At 54.3% G+C, this 26,014-nt stretch overlaps 2 protein-coding genes across 2 annotated transcripts; both read right to left on the bottom strand.

Moving 5' to 3' along the window:
* Positions 1-1,174: 1,174 nt before the first annotated feature.
* RAB11B (RAB11B, member RAS oncogene family) lies at positions 1,175-12,487 on the bottom strand. Its single transcript, XM_079115371.1, has 5 exons — positions 12,329-12,487; positions 4,239-4,434; positions 2,992-3,185; positions 2,632-2,712; positions 1,175-2,207 (listed from the first exon to the last, which is right to left on the bottom strand). The coding sequence occupies exons 1-5, from the start codon at positions 12,366-12,368 to the stop codon at positions 2,062-2,064; spliced, it is 657 nt and encodes a 218-aa protein (XP_078971497.1). The 5' UTR covers positions 12,369-12,487; the 3' UTR covers positions 1,175-2,061.
* A 6,511-nt stretch (positions 12,488-18,998) lies between these two features.
* Positions 18,999-24,678, bottom strand: ANGPTL4 (angiopoietin like 4). Its single transcript, XM_079115370.1, has 7 exons — positions 24,165-24,678; positions 23,846-23,956; positions 23,601-23,715; positions 21,397-21,510; positions 20,665-20,760; positions 20,293-20,574; positions 18,999-19,657 (listed from the first exon to the last, which is right to left on the bottom strand). Exons 1-7 carry the CDS (start codon positions 24,495-24,497, stop codon positions 19,476-19,478), a joined length of 1,233 nt encoding a protein of 410 aa, XP_078971496.1. The 5' UTR covers positions 24,498-24,678; the 3' UTR covers positions 18,999-19,475.
* Positions 24,679-26,014: the final 1,336 nt, after the last annotated feature.

Raw genomic sequence — 26,014 nt, 5'->3', positions numbered from 1 at the left:
AGGGAGTCTGATATGAAATCAGGGTGTTTAAAACAACATCTGAGGCCTGTGGTTCCCAACAGCTGTGGGCTTTGCAAATACCTGGGCTCCAGAAATAACTGATCTTTTTGACAGCTGGAAGCCTTTCAGGGATGCTGCACTGCTTCACCTGGCTCCCTAAAGCCCCTGTCCCTCACACCCCACACTGCCCTGCTTAAACCCAGGGTAGTCAGAGTCTTGAGGTCGGTGTGAACAGGGCCCTAGAGCGTGTGATGACTGGTTGCCTGGCTGCCAGACTCCCTCCTCCATCGTCAGCCTTAACCCCAGCTGCCAACCCATTCGCTCTGACCTACAGCACACTCAGCTCACCTGAGTAAACAAGCCTCTCACTTAGGGTCTTCCCCAGGGTGTGTCTGTGACCGCCCATCCTGAGATAGGATGGCCAGAGCCTGGAATCAAGAGGGAGGGGCCCCCAAGATATCCAGGGCACGAGTGGCCTCTTCAACCAGAGGCTGGGGCTTCTAGATGAGCTCTCAGCCCTCAAAAGAGAGGGGACACACACTGGGTCTCAAAGTCCCTGGAGTGGTTGAATGGAGGAGGGCCAGGTCTCCTCATTATGCAAGCCCTGCCCGAGTGGACCAGGGAAAAGTAGCATCCTGGGAAAGGAACAGGCAGAGGAACCCCAAGTCACCCACTTTGTCTCTGCCATCAGCGTTCCCCACTGGCCCTTGTCAAGGGTCCATCTGAGGTAGTTGGGAGGGGCTGAAAAGTCATCAACAGCCACAGCCCAAAGCCCCCTGCCAGGACCCCAGGTGAGGTGGCAGCCCATGGAAAAGGTGAGCAGTGGGTACGGCCACTCCTCTCATCCCCACCAGAGGGCACCTCAGGCCCTCTGGTCTGGCAGTCCTCGAGTTTCAAGTTCAGGATATCCCTGTGGGTCACAGCCCCCACCTTCCCTCCCTGCCTGCCACAGGGGCAACTCAGAGAAGGCTCACCCTACTCTCACTGGGCCCCAGACCTGTGGCCATGTGGAGCCTCCACACTGCCCTTGCAGGTGCTGGGCCCAACTGTCCCCCAGGGTTCAGGCCTGGTCTCCTAAGTGCCCATGGGCTGAGCCAGCCTGCCATGGGGACACGAAGTGACGGCCTTGGCTCAGAGGTGCTGCCTGGCGGAGAGAAAGAAGACAGAGGCGCAGTGGCAGTTTCTGTACAGGAAGTCGGCTTATACATTTTAGTAACGGGCAACAGTGCAGGGGCCACAGGGAGAATAAGAGATCGAGAGCTGGGGTTTGGCGTAAATCTTACAAAGTGTATAAAGAATCTGTGTTTCTCTACAATAACAAAAACCAAAGGCTACAAGAGCAGTTGTATATACAAAACACGGAGATATTGCTTCACTTGCAAACAGGTTCCTGACCAGACAGGGAGACAAGACAGAAGGGAGGTGGGGCAGTGGGGGAGAGCGCGCTGCGTGCAGAAGAGGAGGGTGAGAAGGGGAGAGGGGTCTCCTCCCAGCGTGAATCTACAGGCGGGAGCTGGAGTCGCACGCCCGGGAGCAGTGGAGGCCGTGCTGGCGCTGGCTGTGCATGGAGGAGCAGGCAGGATGCCGAGAGCCCAGAGCGTCCGCCTGCCCAGCCTCTGCTGCCAGGATCTTCGGGCTAGCCCAAAGGGGGTTCTGGGTAGGGGTGAGGGGCCAACTGGGTCAACTGGCCAGATCGGGAGGGAGGTGATTGCTCCCTGGAGTCTGCCATGGGAAACAGAAGTCAGCTCCATCTGCTCATCCTCCTTGCCTCTGGCCGGTCCTGTCCATCCTGCCAACATCCCCACCCTGCCAAGAAGCCCACGGGACCCAAGGAGAGCAGGTGCAGCAAGCAGGGGCTTCTAGGTTTCCTTGGGCAGGATGGAAGGTGCCACCAAATCCTGCTCTTCCTGGGCCCTGGCTGGCGTGCAGTGCTCACTTGGAGGGTGGGAGTGAGCCGGTCACAGAGGGCCACAGAGGGCCGGGAGAGGGGCGGGAGGACGTGGTGAGGAGCAGGCTGAGGAGGAGGACGTGCACGCACGCTGGGGTGGTGGTAGAGGGTGGTCACAGGTTCTGGCAGCACTGCAGCTTGTTGGGTTTCTGTCCGTCAGTGGTGGGCGGCACACTGATGTCCACTACATTGTTGCCGGGGGACTCGTCATGGGCTGCACGGTCGGCAATTTGCTTCTGTGACACGATGCGGTAAATTTCTGCAACAGGGAGGACACAGGATGAGTGTGCGGCGTGCCTCCGCCAGGGCAACTGCCTCCTGCGGGACTCAGGCTCAACATACCCTCGAAGGTCCCACCATGCCCTGTGCGACCCCCAGCAGCTCACTCCTGTTTCCAAACATCAGAGCGCTCCCCTGCCCTCTGAACTAAACTCCTGGAAACCAAGGAGGTCCGGGAGGCCACTTGCCTCCCCTGCTGCCCCAACGGCAGAGGGACTGGGAACTGGGCATGAGAGCCTGTGTCCCATCTGCTAGCAAGGGCCTGACGTGGCCTGATCCCAGAGTGGGCCATATCCGTCCTCAGCTCCAGCCCGACTGGCAGGGTTAACAAGCAAAGACCCAGGGGTTGCACTGCACCTCGCGAGGCCAGTGGCCTCCCTGTGCCCGCCTAGCCCCAGGCCCACCTGTGAGGATGTTCTTGAATGCTTCCTCTACGTTAGTGGAATCCAAGGCTGACGTCTCAATGAAGGACAAGTTGTTCTTTTCTGGAAGAGAGCGCATACTGCCCAGGTAAGCAGGTGCGTGTCCACATCCCACACCCGCACTCAGGGACCCTGCCGAACTCCTGCCTGGCCTGGGACATGAAGGGCTGGTGCTGAGCAGCAGGACCAGAGCTCCCCTCCTCAGGGAGTGAGGATGGGCTGTGACCATGGGTGTCAACACGTGGGATTGCCTGTCCTCCAGATGCCTGGCTGAAGCCTCCGTCTCAGCCCCTCTCTTGGAGCATGGCCCTGCCACTCCCTGGCACACCTGCCAGAGCTCACCTGCAAAGGCACGTGCCTCGTCAGTGGGCACGGCTCGCAGGTGGCGCAGGTCGCTCTTGTTGCCCACCAGCATGATGACAATGTTGCTGTCCGCATGGTCCCGCAACTCCTTCAGCCAGCGCTCCACGTTCTCATATGTAAGATGCTTAGCAATGTCATACACCAGCAGTGCACCCACTGCGCCGCGGTAGTACCTGTGGGGCAGGGTCCAGGTGAGCCTCAGGCTCCACGGGCAGCAGTGGTCTCCCAGGGAAGCAGTGGCTGCCTGGTTCATGCACAGGGCCCAGCCAAGGGGCAGCCATTGTAACCTTGAGGATAACAAGTCTTGAGGGTCCAGCTCTGTCCCCCGATTCAGCTCAGGATGTGGGGGCTGGAGGAGGAAGTTTGGGGTCTGGTGTTAAGAGGAAACAATGAGGTCACCCAAAAAAAGGGAAAAAGAACGAGCAGCAGTTCAGGAAAAAGCCACTGCTGGGCAAGCACTCTGATGCCCACAGGCTGCACCAGAAAGGGATGGACTCGTGGGTACCTAGAGGATGGAGGATGGGGAAGTGACAAGGCTGTGGCAAAGGGAGTCCAGAGGACAAGAAGGGAGTGGAAGGACTGGGGGTGCAGGGAACAGCTGGGCGTTAGGAGGGGCCAGGCAGAGGCAGCCTGGTGGGTCTTTTTTTGAGATTCTTTTTACCTGATGCAGAGCTGGGATCAAACCTAGGGCCTCGATGCTAGGCAAGTTCTCTACCACTGAGCTACATCCTCAGCTCTTCCTCTTTTTACTTTTGAGACGGGCTCTCAGTTGTACAGGCTGGTTGGGAAATTGGGACCCCCGGCCTCAGCCTCCCAAGTAGCTGGGTAACATACCCTGCCTGGATGATCATTAGGCCTCAGGAAGGCAAAGGGTATGAAGTCCATGTGGGAGGACGGATGTGAGCTGTGGCAAGGAGAAGAGCCAAGGGAACAGGAAGATGGAGAGGGTGGCCAGGCAGGATCAGCCTGAGTGGGCAGGGCTGGGGTGGGGATGTAGGGGAGTGGTCCAAGCCAGACTCTCGCTGTGTCCCCAGCAATAAGCCCAGGAGTATGGTCAAGGCTGGGTACTGGTTTGCCCGAGAGTCCTACAGTTCCTGGGGGCATCTGAGGACAGTTGCCCAGGGTGTCCCTGATCTCCAGAACTCTCCCCTTCTCCCACCCAACTCCTACACACACTTGCATGCCCACATTCCACACGCCCATGCCATCCCCAGCCCAACACGCACGCAGAGGTGATGGCACGGTAGCGCTCCTGGCCAGCTGTATCCCAGATCTGTGCCTTGATGGTCTTGCCGTCCACCTGGATGCTGCGGGTGGCGAACTCCACACCAATGGTGCTCTTGCTTTCCAGGTTGAATTCGTTGCGGGTAAAGCGTGACAGCAGGTTGCTCTTGCCCACGCCTGAGTCCCCGATGAGCACCACTTGGGGGCAGGGAGAAAGGAGACAGGATCTGAGTCCCCATGTGACCTCCATGTCCACCCACAGAGCCTTCACAGCAGCTCCCTGGGCACCATACAAATGTGGCAGCCAGTGACACAGAGGAGCTGGAGATGCCGGAAGCCCATCACCGTGGGCACCACGGTGGCTGATGCAGAAGTAAATGGAGGCTTCCATCTTTCAGAAAGAGTCTGTGAACAGGACATCTCTGCCTGTTTCTGGTCCCCAGGATGGCCATTCTGGCTGGGCATAGGGACTCACCAGGCAACCCCATAGGCAGTGGGGCTGGAAACCTATCAAGCCCTGAGCTTCACCTGCAGCCTACTGGCTGGTAGCTGGGAATGACCAGAGAAAGCTCTGGTACTGGGTGACCTTAGGGAAGTCACTTAACCTCTCTGGCCACCTTTTCCACGTGTGTAAGCAGGCAGGCAGTAATGGGTCATCTTAGAAGGAGGGAGTGAGAGCAGGTGGGGTCAGGACCCGGCACACAGGAAGGGACACAAGTAAGCAGCTGCCATTACTGAGGTGATTTTGGTTCAGACATGGGAAGGACCGAGACTCTGCAGGGATTTTACCTGTGAGGGTCTGCATCCGGTGCTTTAAGTGAGAGGAAATGAAGCGCCACCCCTCACCCATGCTTCTACTTCTCCAGCTGCAGCAGGAAAACCCACATTTGGCTTCCTACCATCATCCCATGAGGAACAGGAATGTGCCCTCTGGATGCAGCCCAGAGGGACAGCACCTAGGATCAGGACTGCCCTGCTGAGCTGCAGCATGCTCCTTGCCAAGTCCTTAGTGCAAGGGGAGGCCCTCCAGGTTGTGCACGTGCATGTCCTCACAGGGTTCACAAGTCACCTCCTTCAAGCCCCACCTGAGAGCTGGCCTTGGTGACCAGAGAGGGAGGGAGGGTCTGCGCTCAACCCAGCCCAGCCCAGCCCAGTGCACACCTGCTTGTGGCTGGGGCAGTTCATTAAGATGCAAACCTGGTCCAGAAGGGACACAACAGCTCCCCAGGACACAGGGCCCAACCCCAGGAGACACAGGATGTACAGCAGGACTGCCTCACGCAGACAGAAGGACCCTGGGAGCAAGAGCCCCAGGAGCCAAGTAGCATTGGCTGGCCAGACTGTGAAGCATGTCCTGCCCAGCCACGGAAGCACTGCCTCTAGGAACCCAGCTGCCTGGGCTCTGGGGTGGGACCACGTGAGAAGCTCCAAGAGGGCCTGAGCAGGCTGTCCTCACACCCAGGGTGTACCGTGCCAAGGAAGATCAGGGCGTGAGCCCACATCTCTGGTACGTGCACTGCGAACATAACAAGCAAAAGCAATCTAACCAGGCCCCAGCCAGAACCACACTGCGCCCCCCAGGCATGGGATCCTGGCACCTGAGGGTGGGTCTACCCAGTGGAGAGTCTTGGGGGCTGCAGGCTTGGTCATCCATAGTCCTGGGGAGTAGGAGAGGGGGTACGCCCATGATCAGGCTCCCCTGGCCCAGGCAGAGATGGATATGGCCAGGCCATAGGCTGAGGCTGAGCCCACAGGCCCTGCTGAGCATGTGAGGTACAGGAATTCAGGCTGAGCCTGTCAGTCCTGGCTGACACAGAGGACCCTGGCTGCTACTGGGAGTCCTGCCCCATTGAGGGAACAGGGCCCAGAGCTCACCAGGCAGCCCCCACTCCCCTGGGCCAAGCGGCACTGCTTGCTTACATGCTGGTGATTCTCCCTCCTGAGATTGTCTCCGGACCCCACTTCCTGCTCCAGGCAACACCCTAATTCTCTCCTTTCTGGCTCCCAAACCCACACTCACTGTCCCCACCTCCTGTCCTCCTAGGACCTAAAGTGAGCCCACGGCTGCCCCACCTCTCCATGAGTGCTCCTTCCTTCCCTGACAGCCTCCTCCCCTGACTCTCCACCCCTCCCTTGGTCTTCTAGCTGCTCCTGTCCAGTCTCCTCTGCAGGATTCCCCTTGGCCTGCAATCATCAGGGAGCCCTGGGCTGGGCCTCTCTGTCCATATCTGGTCCCGGGTGACCCTGTCCAGACCCATGGCTGCAAACCCCAGTCATGTACTGGCAATTCCTATGTCCACCTCTCTTCCTGCAAGCCAGACTGACCTGCCCTCTGCTGTACATTGCCCTGGGGGCTATGGCCCCTCGAGGCCAATGCAACAGAGCTAAACGCCTGACACCCCAAATCTCCCTAACCTCCCCTCCCGGCCTTCCCTATCTCAGTTAATGGAGACTTGGCCTTTGCGTGCTCAGGTCAAAAACCTGGAGCCATTCCGATCCCTTTCTTTCTCTCACACTGTAGAATGGATCCTGCATCCTGTTCAACACAGGTCCAGGAGAAAGGCCAATGCAGGGCACTTCTGGGGCTGGTCATGTTCTGCTTCTGGATCTGTCTGGATCTCTGTGAGTTTGGCAGGTGAAACCACACTGAGTTGTTTGCTTGGCTGGGTGTGTTTCTATCTGAATGCAGTTGTTTGGTTAAAAGTTGTGTGTGTCCGGATTCCCACTGCTTCTTACCACCTTCACAGTTCAGGCCACTGTCTCCTCTCCCTGGGTGGCAAAGCCAGTACCTTCCCCTGTGTCCCCGTATTCACTCTCATCTCCAACGAAAGCCTGTTTACCTCACAGCCACAGGAGGGCGCCAGTGAGCCTCCCCAATTCAAGTCCCAACAGTCTCTGTCCACCTCGCTTAGAGTAAAGCCCAAGTTCTCCATGCCACCCAAGAGGCCCTGCCTGCAGAACCTGCCCTGCCCACCCCTGCCCTGCTTTTCTCCCCTTTCTCACTATACTGTGCTGTTCCTTCAGCACAATAGGTTCAGTCCTGCCTCAGGGCTTTTGCATGGGCTGTTCCCTCTGCTTGACCATGCATCCCCAGGCACCATATTGGCTCCCTACCTAATTTCTTCATGTGGTCCCTTGGACACCACTTGGTCAAGAAGCACCTCCATGCCAACCTACTAAAATCTCACTTTGCCAAAACTACCCATGATCCACCCAGCTTTTCCTCCAGAACTCCTGTCGCCCCCTCACACTTACCAGTTTTATTTATTTGTTTGGCAGTCTGCCCCAAGAGTGGAAATCTCAGACAGTTTTGTTCCCTGTTTTAGTTCTAGGCCCTGGCACAGAGTCAGGCACACTAAGCATCAACAATGCCAAAGTGGTTGGCAAAGCCTACCGGGACTGGCTTATCTGACTTCCCCTACTCACCTGGAAAATGCCCAGGTTAGCACCCATGGGCGGAGATGAGGACAGGGAAATCAGGCAGTCCCCCAGAACCCAACCCAGCACCCTCTTTGGGCTGGACACTTTAGAGAACAAGAACAAAAAGAACCTTCCATGAGAATGTGCAGAGAAAGTTCCTGGTGTATTACTTCACATATGTCTCTGTAGCCCATTTTGCAGAAGAGGAAACTGGGGCTCAGACACAGAATGACAAAGTCCAAAGCACATGGGCGAGAGGACTAGGACAACAGGGGTCTGAACCTGGGCATGTTTGTGGTGTGCCCCCACCTCCCAACCACGTCCACTAAGTAATGACCCATCTTGGGGCTGCCTGCCTAAGAAGCCACCCAGGCTGAACCTGAACCCAGATCTTCTGGGTCAAGGCCCCAAGTTTTTCCCTCCCAACTCATGTCCTTGCTGATCATTCACATCTTGCTCTAGGGGAGCTGCCAACTCCTGCTCATCCTCCAGGACCCCTGAACTCAGGCCTCAGTGCCAGCATCCTCATGTGAATGTGGCTGCCCAGCAGAACACTGCCAAGTTCAGAGGAAGATGGACAGGTAGAGCCACAGCTGGGCTTGCAGTCGTGTCGGCAGGGGCAAGAACTAGCTCCCAGGCCATGCAGTGCCAGGTGGGACTCATCGTGGAGACCACTGTACATACCACTCATCCGTCACCTGCCTTCCCTGCTGGCTACAGGAGCCTGGCCAGGAGTTTTGCTCCCAGTCCTCATGTCCTCAGGAATGGAGCAGGAAACTCAGGCTCACTCCCCCACCCCCGATCCACACCCCCTACCCAGCCTTGCTGCAGCTTGTAGCCTTGGCCCCTGAGTCCTGCCCTGGCCCAGCCAACAAGCTCCGCAGCACCTTGGGCCGGCTCCTAAGTGCTTTGCAGACTCAGCTTCTCAAGTTCTCAGGCACCAGTACCCATATTCTAATAAACAGCTGAGGACACTCAACCCAGCATGCCCAAGTCCCTAGCCCAAGGTCACCCAGAGCAGGATGAGAGCCAACCAGTCACTGCCCAGGTGAACAGCAGAATCACTGGGCTACCTCAGCAGTCCCTGGCACAGGACGCCTGAAGAACAGAGGTGGCCACGGCGCCCAGCCCTGGGTGCAGGCTGGGAATGAAAATGGCATTGTCAAGAGCACAAATGATCTGTTGTGCTGGGAAAATAAAGAGCCCTTGAGGACATGGCCTCCAGCATTTCCAAAGAAGTTGGTGGCTTCACTGGCCGGGAAATGGTCCCCCTGGACATGCCACTTGGCTCGTAGAGCAGGCAAGCCCTGTTGGCAAAAACAAAGAGCTGGAACCTCTTGAAAGCCCTGGATGCTCTGGCCTGCCCCGTGACAGGGCACCCCAGGGGCCCAGACAGACCATTCAGAGGGCCCCTCCTGTGGGATAAAGGCCCAGGCCATCCCAGACCCCAGGGCTGGCAAGGAAAGCATTCTTGCCTCAGCTATTCCCTGGGGACAGGCATCCAAAGCCAGGACACTGGCAGGGCCCCCATTCCAAATAGGGGAAGATGGTATGTTTGGGTCCCAGAGCAGCAGGCCTGGTAGGAGCCATGTCCAGGATGGAGGGCCGTGAGCACTCGGGGGCACTCCGCAGAGGGGAGCAAGCCCTGAGGCTGGCCTGTTCCCTGGGGACCACCACCTATCTCCTCAGGAATGGGTAGACACAATCCAAAGGAAAAGGCCTAGGGTCACTGCTGCCAGTTTCTCCCATGACCCATGTCGTCAAGGGTCAGGAGGGCAATGATTGGCCAGGAGCTCCAGGGAAAGGGAAAGGACTCTTGGAGGGTCTCCGTGGCCCCTGCAGACACTGCTGCTCCCACTGTGGACCCTGCATCTCAGTGTCCATCAGAGGGAAAGTCAGGGGTACCTCCAGGGGTCAATCAACAGACTGGGAAAATAACCCATGGCTGGGAGGATAAAATGTTAGGGTGATAAATGTGAAGATCTATAATTAGGCACAAATAAACAACCTCACTCCTGTGGGGAAGAATGCTCGAATAGCACATGGCGGCCACTTGCGGGACCTGCTGGCCTTGGCTGCTGAGGTCAAGGGAGCTAATGTGTGATGTGACTGCCAAAAAATGAGGTGGGGGGTGGGGGTAGGACAGAGGGTAGCCAGTGTCCCAAGAAAAGTGTGGCCCCTCTGTGCCAGGGGCCCAGCCAGCAGAAGGCAATCAAAGCCCAGGGGAGGGAGGTGGGAGGAGGAGAAAGCTGGCTTGGCGCAGGGTGGGGATGGAGACTGCAGTCCCTCTGACTCCAGGAGGGTTCCCCACAGGGGCAGGCTGAAAAACCACAGGTGATAAAGTGCCAAGACTTCTAGTGCTATTGTGTTCTGGATGTCTCTCCAAGGCAGGGCCATCCCTTGTTAGCAAAGGATGGACAGTCCTGGGCCTGAGCTTCCACAGGTCATTGGGTCTCAGAAGGGACTAGTGGGTGTGGCAGGTACACATTTCTGGGGACCTGCCACATTTAGAGTAAATGCTGCCTTCCTTCCTTCCTTTTAATTTCCCAGAGCTGGAGACAGTTCACTCTTCCTACCTAATGCAGCAAGAATCTGAGTGGACTTGAGGACAAATACTGAAATAGGACAGAGAGGGTCCCTGGACAGAATACAAGTTGTGAAGGGGAGGCCTGGGGTGAGCACTGTGGGAAACACTGACCTTGTGAGTTAGACTTTTGCTCCATCCAGCTGGAGAAGGTCAACAAGACACCTGCTCTGCTCAGGGAAAGGAGGCCAGTGGGGGAGGGCAGCAGGGCAGGCGGACACTCCCCCGTGCCAGCTGCTGCAGAAGCTGGATCAGTGTTTCCAGGAAGCAGGCTCTGGAGACACTTCCCGGGAACCACATGTCTGCTGCACTGCTGCCCCTGACCCAGTAACTGTACTTGTGGGAACTCGCATCAAGGAAATAACCCAAAGGGCAAAAAGAGGACTCAGACAAACAGAGTTAGGTTATTTATAACAGCAAAAGGTCGAAAGTAACAAGTGGACAATGGCCATGGACACCTGGATAGAATCACTTAGGAGAAAAGCCCCCTGCCCTGGCAGGGTCACATGTGGGTCAGTGTGCAGCCTGGACGTAGGAGCAGCTGCCACAGGGTGGGCTGAGTGGTGATGCTGCAGCCGAACTGGAGTCTGGTCCACCTGTCACCAGGGAGTCTTTCAGATCTCTAAAAACCTCCCAAAATTACCTCTGCTTTGGGGGTGAGTTCTGGAGTCAGATACCTGCTGACCACAGAGCCTGCATGCAGCCCATGGTGCTCTGTGATGACTCTGGATCTTTGCAGAGGCAATCTCTCTCCCACTGCCAAGGAGGCTTGGATATACTACATGGATATCCCATCTATTCTCCCCAAGTCCAAGAGACTGGATGCTGTTAGACATTATGGTCAGCCAAAGCTAACTCTGGGAACAGAACACATTCCCAGGTATGGCCAGGCTCCTCCAACAAGGGGGAAATGTCCATAGCTAGTAGACCCTCAAACAGCAGGCAGCAGGGCAGAGGTGTCTTATGGGCCCAGGAGGTAGTTCTCAAGGGCAGCCACTTTCAGCCAGGGAGCCCAGCAGAGGATCAGGCCAAAGCCCAGTCTGGCACAGAAGGTGCCAAGAAGTCAATGACCCCTAAGCCTGCACAGCTGAGAAACAAAGGACTCCAGTGACATAGAGTCTCACCAGACAATGTCTGCCTGACCTGCGTAAGCCTCACACAGTGTCCCTAGAGCCCTGGGTCCCCAAGTGTGAAAGATCTGCAGGTCTAAGCCATCACTGTATATGTTTGGGGGAGGAGGTCTGATAACCCCAAATCCCTGATCCAGATTGCAAGTTCCCCCAAAACTCATTCCTTAAGTGGTAAAACCCACAGCCGGTCTGGATCCTATCCTATTCAACCTTTATGAACTTAAAAGAGACGCCAAGGTAATATCGACCTCACAGGGCAGTGAGGATTTAAATGAGTTCATGAATGTAAAGTGCTCAGAAAAGTGCAGGTTCTGGGTCAGTCTATCGAGAGTTCTAAGAGTTAAGGGATAGAACTGGTGCTGCACACACAGGCATCCCTCCACCTAACTCGGATCCGCACCCCGATCTAGGGATCCCCTCCCCTCCACTCTCCCAGTCAAGTCGGCCCCGCCCCCGTTGCCCGCTCCACCCCTATGGAGCTCCGCCCCCACTCCCCCCAATCAGGCTTAGCCGCGAGAAGAGCCCCGCCCCCTTCCGCCCAGGTCCAACCTACCTCCTGGTCACGCCCACACGTCCAGGCCCCAATGGCCCCGCCCCCAACCCGAAACGCGGTTTCAACCGGGGCGGGCCCGCCAAATCCTGGGGCCGCCCCGCCCCCGAAGGCCCCGCCCCTAACGGCCTCTCCCACTGCCCTGGGCCCCACCCCATCTGGGCCCCGGCCCCGCCCCCGGCGCATCCCCGGCCCCCAGGCCTCTCCCGGCCTCCAGTTTCTCACGGTCCCACACTCCAACCAGAAGGTGATAGACATCGGCCTACTCCAGCCTTTCTGGCTGTCTGACCCGCCAGACCCCAAGCCCCAGGATCCAGCCTGGGCCCAGGGGCCTGGAGCGCGGCCTTGGTCCGCCCGCCCACCGCCTTGCCACTGCACCTTCGCCCGTCTCTGCCCCACCGGCCGCACCTTTGAATAGGTAGTCGTACTCGTCGTCCCGGGTCCCCATTGTCCTGGCGCTTCCGGCGGGATCGGCGACTCCGCAGCCCCACCACAAACACCCGACGGGGGCGGAGTCGGCGCTGCACAGAGCAGCGGTCTGATGACCAATCAGCAGCGGAAGCAGTAGCGACCGGCACTCAGTAGAACCAATCAGATACGGAAACAGAACCCTGTGGGTGGGTGCCTCCTGGGATCCACCCTCCTCGCCCTCGGTCTCCTGGAGAAAGGCGGAAGGAATGCGGATCTTTCTAAAGTGACAGCCGAAACAGCCTATCAGAGGCATCCTCGGAAAGGCGGGACGGAAGACTGGAAGAATGAATCGGATTGACGGAATGGGTAGCCAATGAGTAGCTTGACTTCAGACCCTACCCTACAACCTGAGGACCTGTCCAGGAAGGAAAATGTGACTACGTCCAGGTGATGTTACGCTGCTTAACGTCCCCGATGACGTCATAGGTCAAGACTAGAGGTTCTGTCCGCCCCCAGTGCATAAATGACCATTTCCGGGGGCCTATGGGCAGGGGAAGGTGGGTGTCTTCTCTCTCGTTTGCAGTTTCCATCCTTACCCTGAGGACTTACTATGGTACCTGTTCTTCAGTTTCCTCCTCTGCAAACGATGAGGGCCTCATGGAATCTTTTGAGAATATGTAGATCATTCCGTTCATACTGAACCAACCGTCCTGCCACTAAATCTTAGTTAAGCAAATTTATTTAGGGACGGGGTGGTAGAGCGCTTGCGTGGCATGTGCAAGGCCCTGGGTTCCATCCCGAGCACCACAATGAGGAAATAAATAATAAATCCTTGCTGGGTACCGGGCGCTTTACAACATAATTTCCTCTCCCTCTCTGCCCCCTTAAACTGTTTTATTTTTCCCCCTGCAGGACTTATCACTACCTAATATTAAAATATGTATATATTTCTATTTTTTATATTTAAGATGTACAAAAATTCTGTTTGGATACGCAAATATATAGTGAAACTATTACCACAGTTAAGCAAATTTACCTATCCATTACCTTCCATAGTTTATTTAGTGTGCATTGTTATAGCACCTAAAATCTAATTCCACCTCAAGTTTACATTGCAGTGTTACTACTATAAGGTATGTATCAATTTTTTTTTTTTTTTTTTTTTTTTTTTTTTTCCAGGAATTAAACTCAGCGGTACTCAACCATTGAGCCACATCCCCAGCCCTATTTTATATTTTATTTAGAGACGGGGTCTCACTGAGTTGCTTAGCCCCTCCCTGTTGCTAAGGCTGACCTTGAACTCACGATCCTCCTGTCTCAGCCTCCGGAGCTGCTGGAATTACAGGCGTGCTCCACCAAGCCCAGCTGTATTGCTTTCTTGATCCATTGATCCATTTAGTTTCTGTCTCCAGTCAACAGAATTATTCTGTCCATCATTGCTTTATCCTCTGTGCTGAGTAAATGTTTGTTCAATGATGAATAATCTAAGCATGATAACTATTATAACATTTTTTAAAAATACCTGCATTTTTTATTTTTTGTGGTCCTGAGGATCAAACCCACTTGCTAAGCAAGTGCTGTACCACTGAGCTACAACTCCAGCCCTTATAACAATTCTTATTATTGATATTTGAATCTCATTCCTACAAAGTCCACCAAGCATCCCAGACACAAATTTGACCCCTTTCCCTATATCCGCTCTTGTGCCTCCATCCCTTTTCCTCCTTCTTAAATTTCCTCTGGTTCTGACCATCTCTCGCCCCTCCACTGTCATCACCCAATCATGGCTTCATCATCACTTCCTGGAGTGCATCTTCTGTTGTCCCTCCTCTCCCCTCACCCGGCACAGTCTGTTCTTCCTACAACAATTGGAGGGAGTTTTTAAAACACAAGTTAGGTCATGTTTCCCATTTTAAAACTTGTAGTCCTTCCTCCAGTAAGCACGGTACCTACCAGGTGCTGGGGATGCAGCAGTGAACAAGACAAAGTTCCTGCCCTCACAGACTTGGTGTTTTACTGGAGGGAGTCAACAAGAAGGAAGGAAGAAACATAATTTCAAAATCCGCTAACTGATGCAAGAGGAATAACCTGGGTTAGGTAGAGAGGGAGTCAGGGTAGGCATCCCAGAAGAAATGGTGTCCTGAAAGAGGAGAGATGGACCAGAGGGGAGGGTTTCTATAACAAAATACCCAAGACGGGATAATTTATGTAGAGTAGAGGTTTATTTGGCTTACGCAAATCCAAGAGCGTGGCCTGTGGCGTGAGCCTTCTTGCTGCATAGCATGGTGGAGAGCATTGAATGGTACAACAGGAAGCTTCCTCACTGGGGTCTAGACCTCTTCTTATGAAGCCACGAAATGCCGTCATGGGCGCTCCACCCTCACAACCCCCTTCCCACGGCCCCTGTCAAACACCATTAGCACATGACTTTGGGAATTATGCTTCCAACACGAACTTTCAAATCCCAGCAGAGGGAGAGAAGGTGGGGAGAACAGCATTTCAGGCTAATGGAATAGCAAGTGACAGAGACCTCCAAGGGTCCAAACAGCCAGGAGGCCATGATGGTTAGAGAAGTGACCCCACGGGATGAGATGAGCAAAGATGAGACTGGAAACCAAACCAGAAAGGACCCTCCTGGCCTTGTCCGCACTGTCCTGGGCAGTGGTTTTGAAGACTTGCATATTCCAGCCCCTACCCGCTTCCTACCCCTGTTCACCACCCCACTTCCTGCCCACACCGCAGCCAGCTAGTGCCACCTGTGCCCTTACTTCCTCACCCTCCTCCTGGTATGCCTCCTGGCTCCCCTGTAGAGACCCTCTCAGGGCTAGAGGTGGAGCTCTGTGGTAGATCTTGTGCTTAGCATGCAGAAGGTCCTGGGTTCCATCCCATCCTCACAGAAAAGAAAACCGACTCAAAAAGCTACTTCTACCCCTCTAGCATAGCTCACAGTAATAAAGATGCAGTTATGTGCCACACAGTGACCTTTCCACCGTATGGCCGGAGTGAACTGTGAACTATGGCTGTGATCCCATGAAATCATAGTGGAGCTAGTGAACCAGGTGTTGTGTGCCTGGAGTCCCAGCTACTTGAGAGGCTGATGCAGAAGGATTGCTTGAGTTCAGGAATTCAAGGCTGGCTCCCTGTCAAAAAAAAAAAAAAAAAAAAAAAAAAAAAGATAATATGTGAGCTGAAAAATTTCTATTACTTGTTGACCTCATAGCCATCCTAACGTCATACAGCAATGTATTCTCCATTTGTGGTGATGTTGGCAGAAACAAACCTACTGCATGTGCTGTGAGTCATATAAAAGCGTAGCACATACAATTATGTATAGTATGTAATACTTGATAGTAAGTGATTGTTACTGGCTTATGCATTTATTATACTCTTTATCATTATTTTAGAGTGTACTTCTATTTACCAAAAGGAGTTTATTGTAAAATAGCGTGCCATGTTCAGCCGACTTCAACAATTTCATGTTTACTGAATGCCTTGATTACATTAAGAGGACAGGTTCAGTGACTGACTCAGCCAGGACCCCAGAGAAGCTACTGTGCCCCTAGCACCTGCTGGGAAGAGTCACGGGAGAAGAAACTTTCAGAGGGATTCCTTTAGTGCAGGAAGCCCCCAGCACCTTCTCAAGGAATACTTAGAAGGCCTATTTGGAGGAGCAGCCTGGCAAAGATAGATTCTCCTCTTAAAACAGCATCTGGACTCAGGACATAAGCGGATTTTTTTCACTAAATATATGTCCTGGAGATGCGTCACCCCATTATTACAAGCTTCTCCAAGTTTGAGGGGATATGGGTGACCTACTTTGGAACTACCTATTGGGAAAGTTCAGCCTTTTAAATTCCCAGTCATTCCTGTCATTCCCCCTCTCTACCCGCCTCTCCCTCATCCTGGGGAGGATAACCCGAAGCCTTGCACACGCTGGGCCAGCACACTGCCGCTGCGCTGCCCCTCCGCACGTCCCCAGCCCTTCCTCTCCCTTTGAACAGCTTGGAGCTTTCCAGAAGGCAATAAGGAGCAGCCGGGCACGGTGGCACACACCTACAATCCCAGTGGCTTGGGAGGCTGAGGCAGGAGGATGGTGAGTTCAAAGCCAGCCTCAGCAAAAAGCAAGGTGCTTAGCAACTCAGTGAGACCTGTCTCTAAATAAAATACAAACTAGGGCTGGGAACATGGCTCTGTGGCTCAGTGGTTGAGTGCCCCTAAGTTCAATCCCCAGTACCGCCAACCCCCCTCCAAAAAAAGAGAAGACAATAGGGATCCCAGCTCAGTAGTTCATGCCTGTCAGCCCAACTACTTGGAAAATTGGGGCAGGAGGATCACAGGTTTTCAGGTCCACCTAGGCAATCTAGTGAGGCTCTGTCTCAAAAATTAAAAAGGGCTGGGGGTGTGGTAAAGTGTCCTGGGGTTCAATCCCCAGTACAAAAAAAAAAAAAAAAAAAGCAGAGAGCAACAGGGTCTGATTAAGAATCCTCCCCCCATTTTATTATGAAAAAATTCAAACATTCAGGAAAATGGGAAGAATTTTACAAAGACTATCTGTACCCCCCCACCACCCAGATCCATCATTAACTTTTTGCTTGGTCCGCTACCCACCTATCACCCACCCTTCTGTCATCTTTTTTTCTTTTTCTCCTGGTGTTGGGGATGGAACCCAGGGCACTGAGTGTTCTACAGTCCCAGTCCTCCTCATCCTATTTTTGGCACATTTAAAGGAAAATTGAAGGCATGGATCCATTTCACCTCTAAAATGTCAGCATACGTGTCATTAACAAGAGCTCACAGTACTTATTTGTGGTTCTTTTCAGAGTTTAGGGGTTTTTTTTGTTTGCTTGTTTGGGGGGTGCTGGAGATGAAACCCAGGGCCTGGGGAATGCACAGCAGGCAGTCTCCCACTAAGCCACACCCGAGCCTGCAAGCTAGAATTTTAAGGCGTGGGCATGTTTTATTGTCATCAACCTTAGTTTTACTAACCTATATGTGGCAGATGATTTCCCACTGGTAGAGATATGTTTACGTTCTTAAAAACTGGGTTGGTAAGTTCTGATATGTCTGGGAGTAAGCTGTTTGACATCTCTTGCCCGGATTAATTATTAACAGCAACAGTTTCACTCTCAAAAGTATCCCAGTTTGGACCATCAGTTCTAGGTCACCCTACCTGTAATGGGAGGGGCTGTAAAGGGCAACTCAGGGAGGGTGGAGATCTTTCTGTTCACTAGAATATCACAGATACTTGTCATAGGGTTTGGCTTGTAGTAGTTGCACAATAAATATTGATTGAATTTGTATTATCCAAAAAAATGAAAAGTAAATTTAAGGAAAACTCAAAGTAAATTCCAGAATAGGTAATCAGTAGATATGTGAATAATTGACCATAAATCCTATATTAGTGTTTACATGACAACTGTGCTATCCAATATGGCAGCCACCAGCCATGGCCAATGACTACTTAGCTATTGAAACATGGTCAGCCCAAACTGAGATGTGCCCAAAGTGTAAAACATCCACCAGTTTCCCGTGACTTAGCACACACACACAAAAATTCAAATATCTCAATAATGATTGCAATTTTTATTACATGTCAAAATAGTAACATTTTGAATAGAATGGATTCAACAAAATATTTTTTACTTTTTTTTCCCCTTCTCTTAATGGCACTGGGATCAAACCAAGAGTTTCACATAGGCTAAACTTGGGCTCTACCACTGAGTCACATTCCCAACTCCAAATAAGAATTTCTGAAATGTCGTGTGTGTGTGTGTATGTGTGTGTGTGTGTGTGTGTGTGTTTTACTGGTAATTGAACCCAGGGATGCTTTACTATTTTTTTTTTTTTTTTCTGTGACAGGGTCTCACTAAATTACCAAAGCTAGCTTTGAACCTGCAATCTTCCTGTCTCAGACTCCAGTCACTGGGGTTACAGGCATGCATCACCATGCTCTACTTATACTACGACTTCTTTTTAATATATTTTATATGTATATTATATATTATATGTGCGCTAAATATTTATATGTGTGTGTATATATATATTTTTTTTTGGTAATAGAGATTGAACTCTATACTTAACCACTGAGCCACATCCCCAGCCCTTCTTTTTATTTTTCATTTTGGCAAGTTCTCACTAAGTTACATAGTTCTCACCAAGTTGCTGGAGGCTGGGTTTGAACTTGCTGTCCTCCTGCCTTAACCTCCTGCGCAGCTCGCATTACAGGCGTACACCACCACGCCTAGCTCTTTTAACTTTTTAAAAACATGGCTACTAGAAAAAATAAAGTTAAACTTGCAGCACACATTGTATTTTTTGTTCGTGTTGTCATGCATTGTATTTCTATCCACTGGCAAGATATTAAAAGGTTAATCATGATTCATATACTTAAATATGAGCAGGAAGGGATTCTCCTTTTCTCTATTACCTGCTTCCAGGGGGATTGAACTCTATGAGGGTTTTGTTCTGTAATTTTCAAGATAAAAACGAGGGAGATCCACATGATGAAGTAATAAGTGAAAGAAGCTGAACTCGCTTGTCGGAGGTGGGAGGAATAACCAGTGCGTCCTTAGGGAACCTGAAAGCGTGTTCTCCACCCTACGAACATGTTTATGTGGACTTTGAAACTGTCCACTTTTTAAAACAAACCGGAGGACAAAGAAGAACAAAATGTACTAATGTTGCTTTTATTCCAAGAATTCCGTGGACTCCACCCAGACACCATCACCGGTGCCAGCTCGTGCCACAGCACCCGCACACAACAGCACCGTGAGGACTTCCAGGGCCCCGGGGAGCCCTGACCCCTGCCAGTCAATGTGACTGAGTCTGCCATCAGGGGCTGGCCTGGCCAGCCCTAAGTGGTCCCTCTGAGTCCCCAACTCCTCAGGTGGGCGACAATTGGGACTCAATGCCCCTCTATCCCAGTTTTCCAGGGTCTGTGTGCGCCCCATAGCTCTGATCTCAGGGTAGCGTGGGCGGCCCCCAACTCAGGAAGGGGCCTCTCCAGTCGTGGGCTGCTTCTCTGTTCTTGAAGCTCCAGATGGCCCCTGCTTAGAGCTCCTGCTTGGGCAGAGAGTACCATGTCCTTGGGCCAGAGCCAAAGTCACTGTCCTCTAGAGCCTGGGACCAGGCCCTTGCAAGGTGGCTAGGAGGCTGCTACAGCCTCTGTGGGCTGGATTAGCATAGTGGTAGCCTGCAGTGGGTAGTAGCGGCCCCGCCAGGTCTTCCAGAAGATTCCCTTCTTACGCTGCTCCCGTTGCCGTGGGATGGAGTGGAAGTACTGGCCATTGAGGTTGGAGTGGCCACAGGTGCCAAACCACCAGCCACCTGAGGCAGACAGAGCAGAGGGGACTTGGTCAAGTCTTTGGGTCTCCATGGAGACAGGGATAGGGTAGGGGGTGAGACTGGGCCTTGGACTTTACACATTTGAAATGGGAAGAGTCTGGCAGTGATTGTCAAACAGTGCTCCAAGGAAGCCACGGTCATGACAAAAGCTATCTCAGGGGCCCTGGGCATCCCCTACCCATGATCACAGCAGATCTGCTTTCAGGGTCTGTGACCACAGCCAGTTATTTGTTGTTCCTGGCACAAGGCTAATATTTATTACTTTCTACGATCAGCATGCGTTGCATTGTGTTAGCTCGAACCACATGAAGCGATCAACATTTCATCATTTTCTTGACCCATTAGAAGATAATCTCACGTTTTACTTCACAAAATCCAGACTATGTCTCTGATTTCAAAAGAACAAGGCAAGGGTTGCCTTGGTGGTTCTGCCTCATGCCAGCCACCCCAAAAACGTCTCATTGGATTTTCCTAACGATCCTACCGAGTGAGCACCATTCAAAGATGGGGAAACTGAGGTTGCAGAAGTGAAATCAGCAAGCAGCCCAGGAGCACACAGCAAATAAGGAGAGAGTCGGGGTAGAAGGCCGGTCAGGGTATGGGCAAGGTCCGCTTACCGGAGAGGCTCTTGGCGCAGTTCAGGTCCCTGCGAAGGTCGTGGTCCTGGTCCCACGTGGAGAAGGGCAGGGAGAGGCCACTGGGAGTGATGGTGGTGGCGCCCAGCTTGCTGGCCACAGGCGCCGTGAGCTGCAGGCTATAGGCTGTGTCCTCACCACCCAGGTGGACAGGGAACTGCAGCGATTCTGCGTTGCCATCCCAGTCCTCCAGCTGCACGGCGAGGCGGCTGCCACGGTCCCCTGTGATGCTGTGCATCTTCTCCAGCCCCAGCCAGAACTCTCCTAGGGTGGGAGAGGCTGCCTGGTGAGGGGCACCCACCTCCGCGGACCCTCCTTCCCTGCCCTGCCTCTGGCCCTGCTGGAAACACCCACCTTGGGGGTCCCCGAAGCCCGTCTTGTAGGCTTCCCAGGGCCGATTGAAGTCCACTGAGCCATCCTGGCGCCTCTGAATCACTGTCCAGCCTCCATCTGCCCAGAGTGGCACAAGGTCACCAGGAGGCCCCTTTTCACAGGGGACCCTGGCAACCCACCCTGAGACCCCCAAACCCAGGAGAGTCACATTCTCCTCACTCCTCCCAGGAGAACTGGAGGAAGGTGAGGCAGACGGATGACTGCCGTGGGCTAGCCAGCAGGCAGGGGACTCAGGCCAGATCTCAGGTCTCTGCAAAGCGGGGTTTATAACTTTTTTTTTTTTTTTTTTTTTTTTGGATGATACTAAGGATTGAACTCAGGACACTCCAGTGAGGTGCATCCCCACACCTTTCCATTTTGAGACAGGGACTTGCCGAGTTGCTGAAGCTGGTCTCAAACTTGTGATCCTTCTGCTTCAGCCTCTCAAGTAGCTGGGATTACAGTCATGCACTACCGTTCCCTGCTAGGGAGGGACAGTAACCACAGGAACCTAACTCTGAGCTTGCAGTTGACTGCAGTGGGGAAAGAGCTTCGTTTTCATTATTTTTTTTTTTCGGGTGCTGGGGATGGAACCCGAGGTATTATGGATGCTGAGCTCATGTCTACACTGAGCTACACAGGGGTGCATTTTAGAGAAAGACACCAGGGCCCGTGAATGGCAAGAGGGCTCCCTGGCAGGCTAGCACAGCCTACCTGAGGTCATTTTGCAGTTGACCAGGAAAGGTGGGGACCCCTGAGGCTGGATCTGAAACAGTCCGCTTTGTCTCTCACCCTCTTCAAAGAGCTCCTGGCAGTCCCGGGGCAGTCCTGAGGGCAAACAGGAGGAGGAGGTGAAGCAGGATAGAAGCCCCTGAGGTCTCAGGAGGCAAGCTCACGTTGAGGGCTGGGCAGTGGATGATGATGGGAGGGGCAATCATGATTTCATGACTCTTCCCTACATCTGCCTAAACTCTTCCATGGCTCCCTATGGTCTTCCCAGTGTCATCTGTAAGGCACTTCAGGAGCAGCCTTTGTACCCATACTCCTTCCTCCCACGCTGCACCTCTACCCTTCCTGGCCAAATCGGCTTCTTTTCTCTTCCCCACCACCTTCCTTGTATCACAGGGACTTTGCACATGCTGGTCCCTCTGCCTGGGGCTCTCTTCCCTCAGTCCCCTCTGTGGGGCCGTTTCCACAAGAATGCCTTCTCTTCCCCCAGACCAGACTAGACCTCCCAAAATGAGCACAGAGGCCTTCCCACTCCCTATGCTGGGGTCATCCGGTGGTGGTGCCCCGTTCCCCCAACTGAGTGGGGGCTCCGTGCGTCCAGGGACAAGGAACAGCTCTGTCCATAGCACCTGCCTCCACCCTGCGCTTAGCCTGCAGCAGGTATTCAACAAGGACTCGTGAATGAATGATTGCAGGAGTTGGAAGGGGTGGGAGGCAGCTGCCCAGCCAAGTTGAGCAAAAGGGCTCTCAGCTCGTGCCAGGGGGACACCGATCACAACTGGATGAGGCTTAGGGACACAGAGGCTTTGCCTAGGGCCCCAGCTATTAGGGGAAGAGGGGTCAGGATAGAGGAGAAAAGAAGGAAGGAAGAGGGGAGAGAAGGAACATGGCCTTGAGCCATGGAGACTGGGGAAGGTCGGCCCCCAGCCCAACCCAGCCCAGCCTGGAAAGTAGAGGAAAGGTCGCCAGGGGGAGGGGCAGACCCAGGACGGTGTCCACACCATCCACACCGCTGCAGCAGCAGGGGCAGGCCCAGGATGACGGAAGGACACTTTCCGGCCCCTCAGGCAGCTCCCCTTTCCCCTACTTTCCCCTCATCCAATCAGGACAGGCATGAGGCCAAGCCACCAATGTGGTCTCCATTAGCTCCAGCTGTTTGTCTCTCCAAGCTCTGAACTTTCCCCGACTTGGCCAGGCTGAGTCTGGAAGTCCTAAACCCACACCGCACACCCCCCTTCTCTTCCACCACATCTCCCAGCCTGGACCTGTGCCTGCTGGCCTCAGAAACCCCTCATGCTAACAGGATGGTTTGGGAGGGCTCTCTGGGACCCTCACCATGCTGAAATGCCAGCCCCGTGTGGGGGAAGAGCGAAGGAGTCTGGGGAGCAAGGGAGCCCTCAACACTGCAGGGCTGGAAGCCAGCAACTAGCGGAGGGAGTGAAGTGGAGGATCCACACTTTCACCCAGTTGGCTGTAGACAGTCACAGATGCTGGGCAGGGTGACAGCATGGCTGTGAACTTAGGGTGGGAACTGGGCCTATGTCAGACACACACATGTGTTGCTATTTGAGATGGGGGGAACTTGGGACATACACAATAAAGGACCTAACGCTTGTGATGGAAGGAAAAGCCTGTTTTGTGTGTGTATGTGTGTGTGTGACAGAAGGGGCGTGAGGGACCAGGAGCCCTGGATTTGTAAGATGCAAGAGTCAGTTTGTGGCCTGGGAATTGCTGGGTGGGGGGGGTCTGCCTTGGTTTCCCCTTCTAGATTCATTCCACAAGAGTTCTGAGGGGTGCCAAACCTCAGAAACTCCTGCCTGGTACTTCTCATCTATCACACCCTCTCTTGAAGTTCTACCCTTCAGGATGGTCTCCTGAGCCATACTACTGTCTCCAACACCCCTGAAGCTGATGTTCCTTATGGTATCTCTTCCAACCCTGGTTCCAGGTGGTGGCCAGCAGGATTTCAGGAAAAGCCTTCTGGCTTGCTGGGAAAAGGGATGCAGTGGCCTGACTGGGTGGGTGGGAGCTGAGGAAGGAGGTGCTGCCATCATTCTCAGGAGCTGGGACCCAAGACCAGAACCTCTCCTTCTTACTAAGGGGAACCTGACAAAGGGGCTGGGCACAGTAATGGCAAAGGAAGGGGCAGGGAAACAACTGCCAGAGGACAACAAGGACCAGACACTCACTGTGTAAGCGGGTGGTGTTGTGCTCCAGCCCAAGGTGGGCCATCTTGGGTAGCCTCTTTCTTTTGGCAGGCTTGGTCACTACATTGCCAAGGTGTGTGGGGTTCAGGAGGCCAACCTGGGACAGGACAGGAGGAGGGAGGGTGTCAGGTGGGTTGACTCAGCTGCCTGACCTGCCTGGCTCCACGATGGGACCTTCAGGTCCAGCTTTGTGATCTCTCCCGCCACCAGGGCCAGGCCGAGGATACCTGGCTCTGCAGATTCTGGATTCTCAGATGTTGCTTCTCCAGGTGTCGCTGTTGCTGGGCCACCTTCTGGAACAATTGTTCGATCCGGCTGTTCTGAGCCTTGAGCTGCGTCTGGGGAGGGGTGCAAATCTTGGTGAGGACCCATCCTTGTATCTCCAACCTCCCTTTTCATCCACCCAGCCATCCTTCCAAATGTCCGTCCTTCGAGCCCCCGGTAGGGTGCCCAGAGACCTTGGCTGTGCTCTCCCTTCCCACCCCCACACTTCCAGTCCAGAAAGGGAGTCACAAGAGCGTGAAGAGCTAGCGCTGGCACCGGTACCTGCAAGCTACGGAGGGTCTCGGGGACCGCCTCGCCGCCGGGAGCCACGCTCTCCGGGGCTTTTGAGGGCTCGGAGGACGCCTCAGACCCCTGGCAAGCGGCCCCGCAGGCGTCCAGGCGCTGCTCCAGCGCGCCCAGCTGTCCACGGGTGCGCTCCACGTGTTCTCGCAGCCCGTGACCGAGCTGCAGCAGCCCGTGGGCCAGCACGTTCATCTCGTCCCAGGACGCGAAGCGAGGCGGCTCTGGCGGCGCGGGGCGGCCCTGAGCGCTCAGCAGCCCGGCGGTGGCGGCGCACAGCATTAGGGCTGCGCCTGCCGTCGGAACGCCGCGCATGTTCTTGGTCGGCCTGGATGTGGGGACGCAGGGACTGGTGCAGGGACGCGGTGGCTCGAAATGCTAGGGCTGGAGACGTGGGGAACCTGGCGGAGACTCGCTGGGGTGCAGAAGGCAGCAGGAAGGAACGGACCTCGGCCTCAGGCCCGCTAGACTCGACTTGACCCCGCAGCGCCCAACGCCCTCTTTTATAAACCGGGTGCGGGAGTGGGAGGGGGAGCCTCGGGGGCGGGGCGCGGGGAGTGCTGGGGGCGGGGCGAGCGGCCAAGGGTGGGGTCCTGTGTGTGGTGGTTATAGGGGGTGGGAAGCTTCCTGGGCTGCAAAACTCTGGCTCCCCTCGCCCCGCGCCTGGCAGCGGCTGGCCTTCCTCTGCGAACCATGGGGGACGTGACTGCCGCTTCCCCCACGACCCCATCCCGCCCCGCCCAGTTCGGTGAGGGAAAGGTTGCTCGCATCAGCCGGGACTAGCACACATTCCTGAACCCCTCTCCAAGGCAGAATTTGGGGAAGAGGACACGGAGGTCCCTCCCTGGTGCCCTGAGTTCCGCGGAGTGGACAGGGAGCCCGGGGTCCCTCAAACCTCCTCGCCTCGGAGGTTTCCTGTGATCTCCAGGGCCAACCCCAGACGGGGATTGCCCGCTCCCGGGGATGTCGGAGAGCTCTCACGCTCCTTCCCGCTCAAGGGTTTGTCATTGTGGACATATTTACGAGATTCATTAACGTCCGTTTTGTCCAGACCTCCCGCCACACCCCAATTGCCAGCGCCCTAGTGGCAGGGATTGGGCCTGTATTGCTCCCCTCCTGTTGACCAGCCTCCTCTATCAGGACCTTCAGGGTCCTGGGCTTTGCATATATTCAAGCACGAACCCAGGGCACATGGAAGGAAGGCCTCCCTTCCACCCTTTCTCTTCATTCATTCATTCAACCAAGAGGACACTCAGCCCAGACCCTATTTGGAGTTCCCTGGCTGGAGGAGAGATCCCAACACTCTGAGCCTGAGGGAGGGACGAAGGAAGACCTAAGCAAGCCTGTGGGACTGGATCCTGTTCTTGCCACAAGGCTAAGCTTTCATTCAACAAAAAAAGCACAGGCGTCACCTACCCATTCCCCACCAAGTCTCCTCTACCCTGCCAGGAAGGTTAGCCTGGCACAGAAAATCCTCCTGCCAGGAAGAACCACTAGTCGAACTGCTCAGAAGGAAAAAAGAAAAAAAAAAAAAAAAAAAAAAAAGAAAGAAAGAAAGAAAAAGAATGGAGTTGACTCAGCATGGCTGGGAGCCAGCAGCCCTGGCCTCTGGAATCTGAAACTGCACACTCCAGAGCTGACGTGCAGGCCACCACTCATGCTGCCCTTGGCCTGGCTGGGCCACATGCCAGCCTGACTGATCCCAGAAGCAGTGACAGACAAACGGGAAGGGCAGGGAGGAAAACCCCAGCAAGGAGTAGTTTCAGCTGGCCACCATCTGGCCTGTCCACCCCTACTTCCAGCATCTGAGTGTGAGCACAACTATCCCAGGG

This window comes from Sciurus vulgaris (genome assembly GCF_902686455.1).
Source record: "Sciurus vulgaris genome assembly, chromosome: 16".
In the NCBI taxonomy this organism is placed as follows: domain Eukaryota; kingdom Metazoa; phylum Chordata; class Mammalia; order Rodentia; family Sciuridae; genus Sciurus; species Sciurus vulgaris.
Note: the sequence above shows the minus strand (reverse complement) of the source record. Positions and strands in the feature narration are given on the sequence as shown.

What these genes read in the sequence shown, in the direction of transcription:
- ANGPTL4 (XM_079115370.1), bottom strand. Translation starts at nt 24,497, where the DNA reads ATGCGCGGCGTTCCGACGGCAGGCGCAGCCCTAATGCTGTGCGCCGCC. An exon ending in AGACCCTCCGTAGCTTGCAG is followed by an intron (nt 23,957 to 24,164) that starts GTACCGGTGCCA and finishes ACCCCTCCCCAG; the next exon opens with ACGCAGCTCAAGGCTCAGAA. An exon ending in CAACACCACCCGCTTACACA is followed by an intron (nt 21,511 to 23,600) that starts GTGAGTGTCTGG and finishes GTTTGCCCTCAG; the next exon opens with GACTGCCCCGGGACTGCCAG.
- RAB11B (XM_079115371.1), bottom strand. Translation starts at nt 12,368, where the DNA reads ATGGGGACCCGGGACGACGAGTACGACTACCTATTCAAAG. An exon ending in GTACGACTACCTATTCAAAG is followed by an intron (nt 4,435 to 12,328) that starts GTGCGGCCGGTG and finishes CCTGCCCCCAAG; the next exon opens with TGGTGCTCATCGGGGACTCA. An exon ending in ATTCAAGAACATCCTCACAG is followed by an intron (nt 2,208 to 2,631) that starts GTGGGCCTGGGG and finishes TCCCTGTTGCAG; the next exon opens with AAATTTACCGCATCGTGTCA.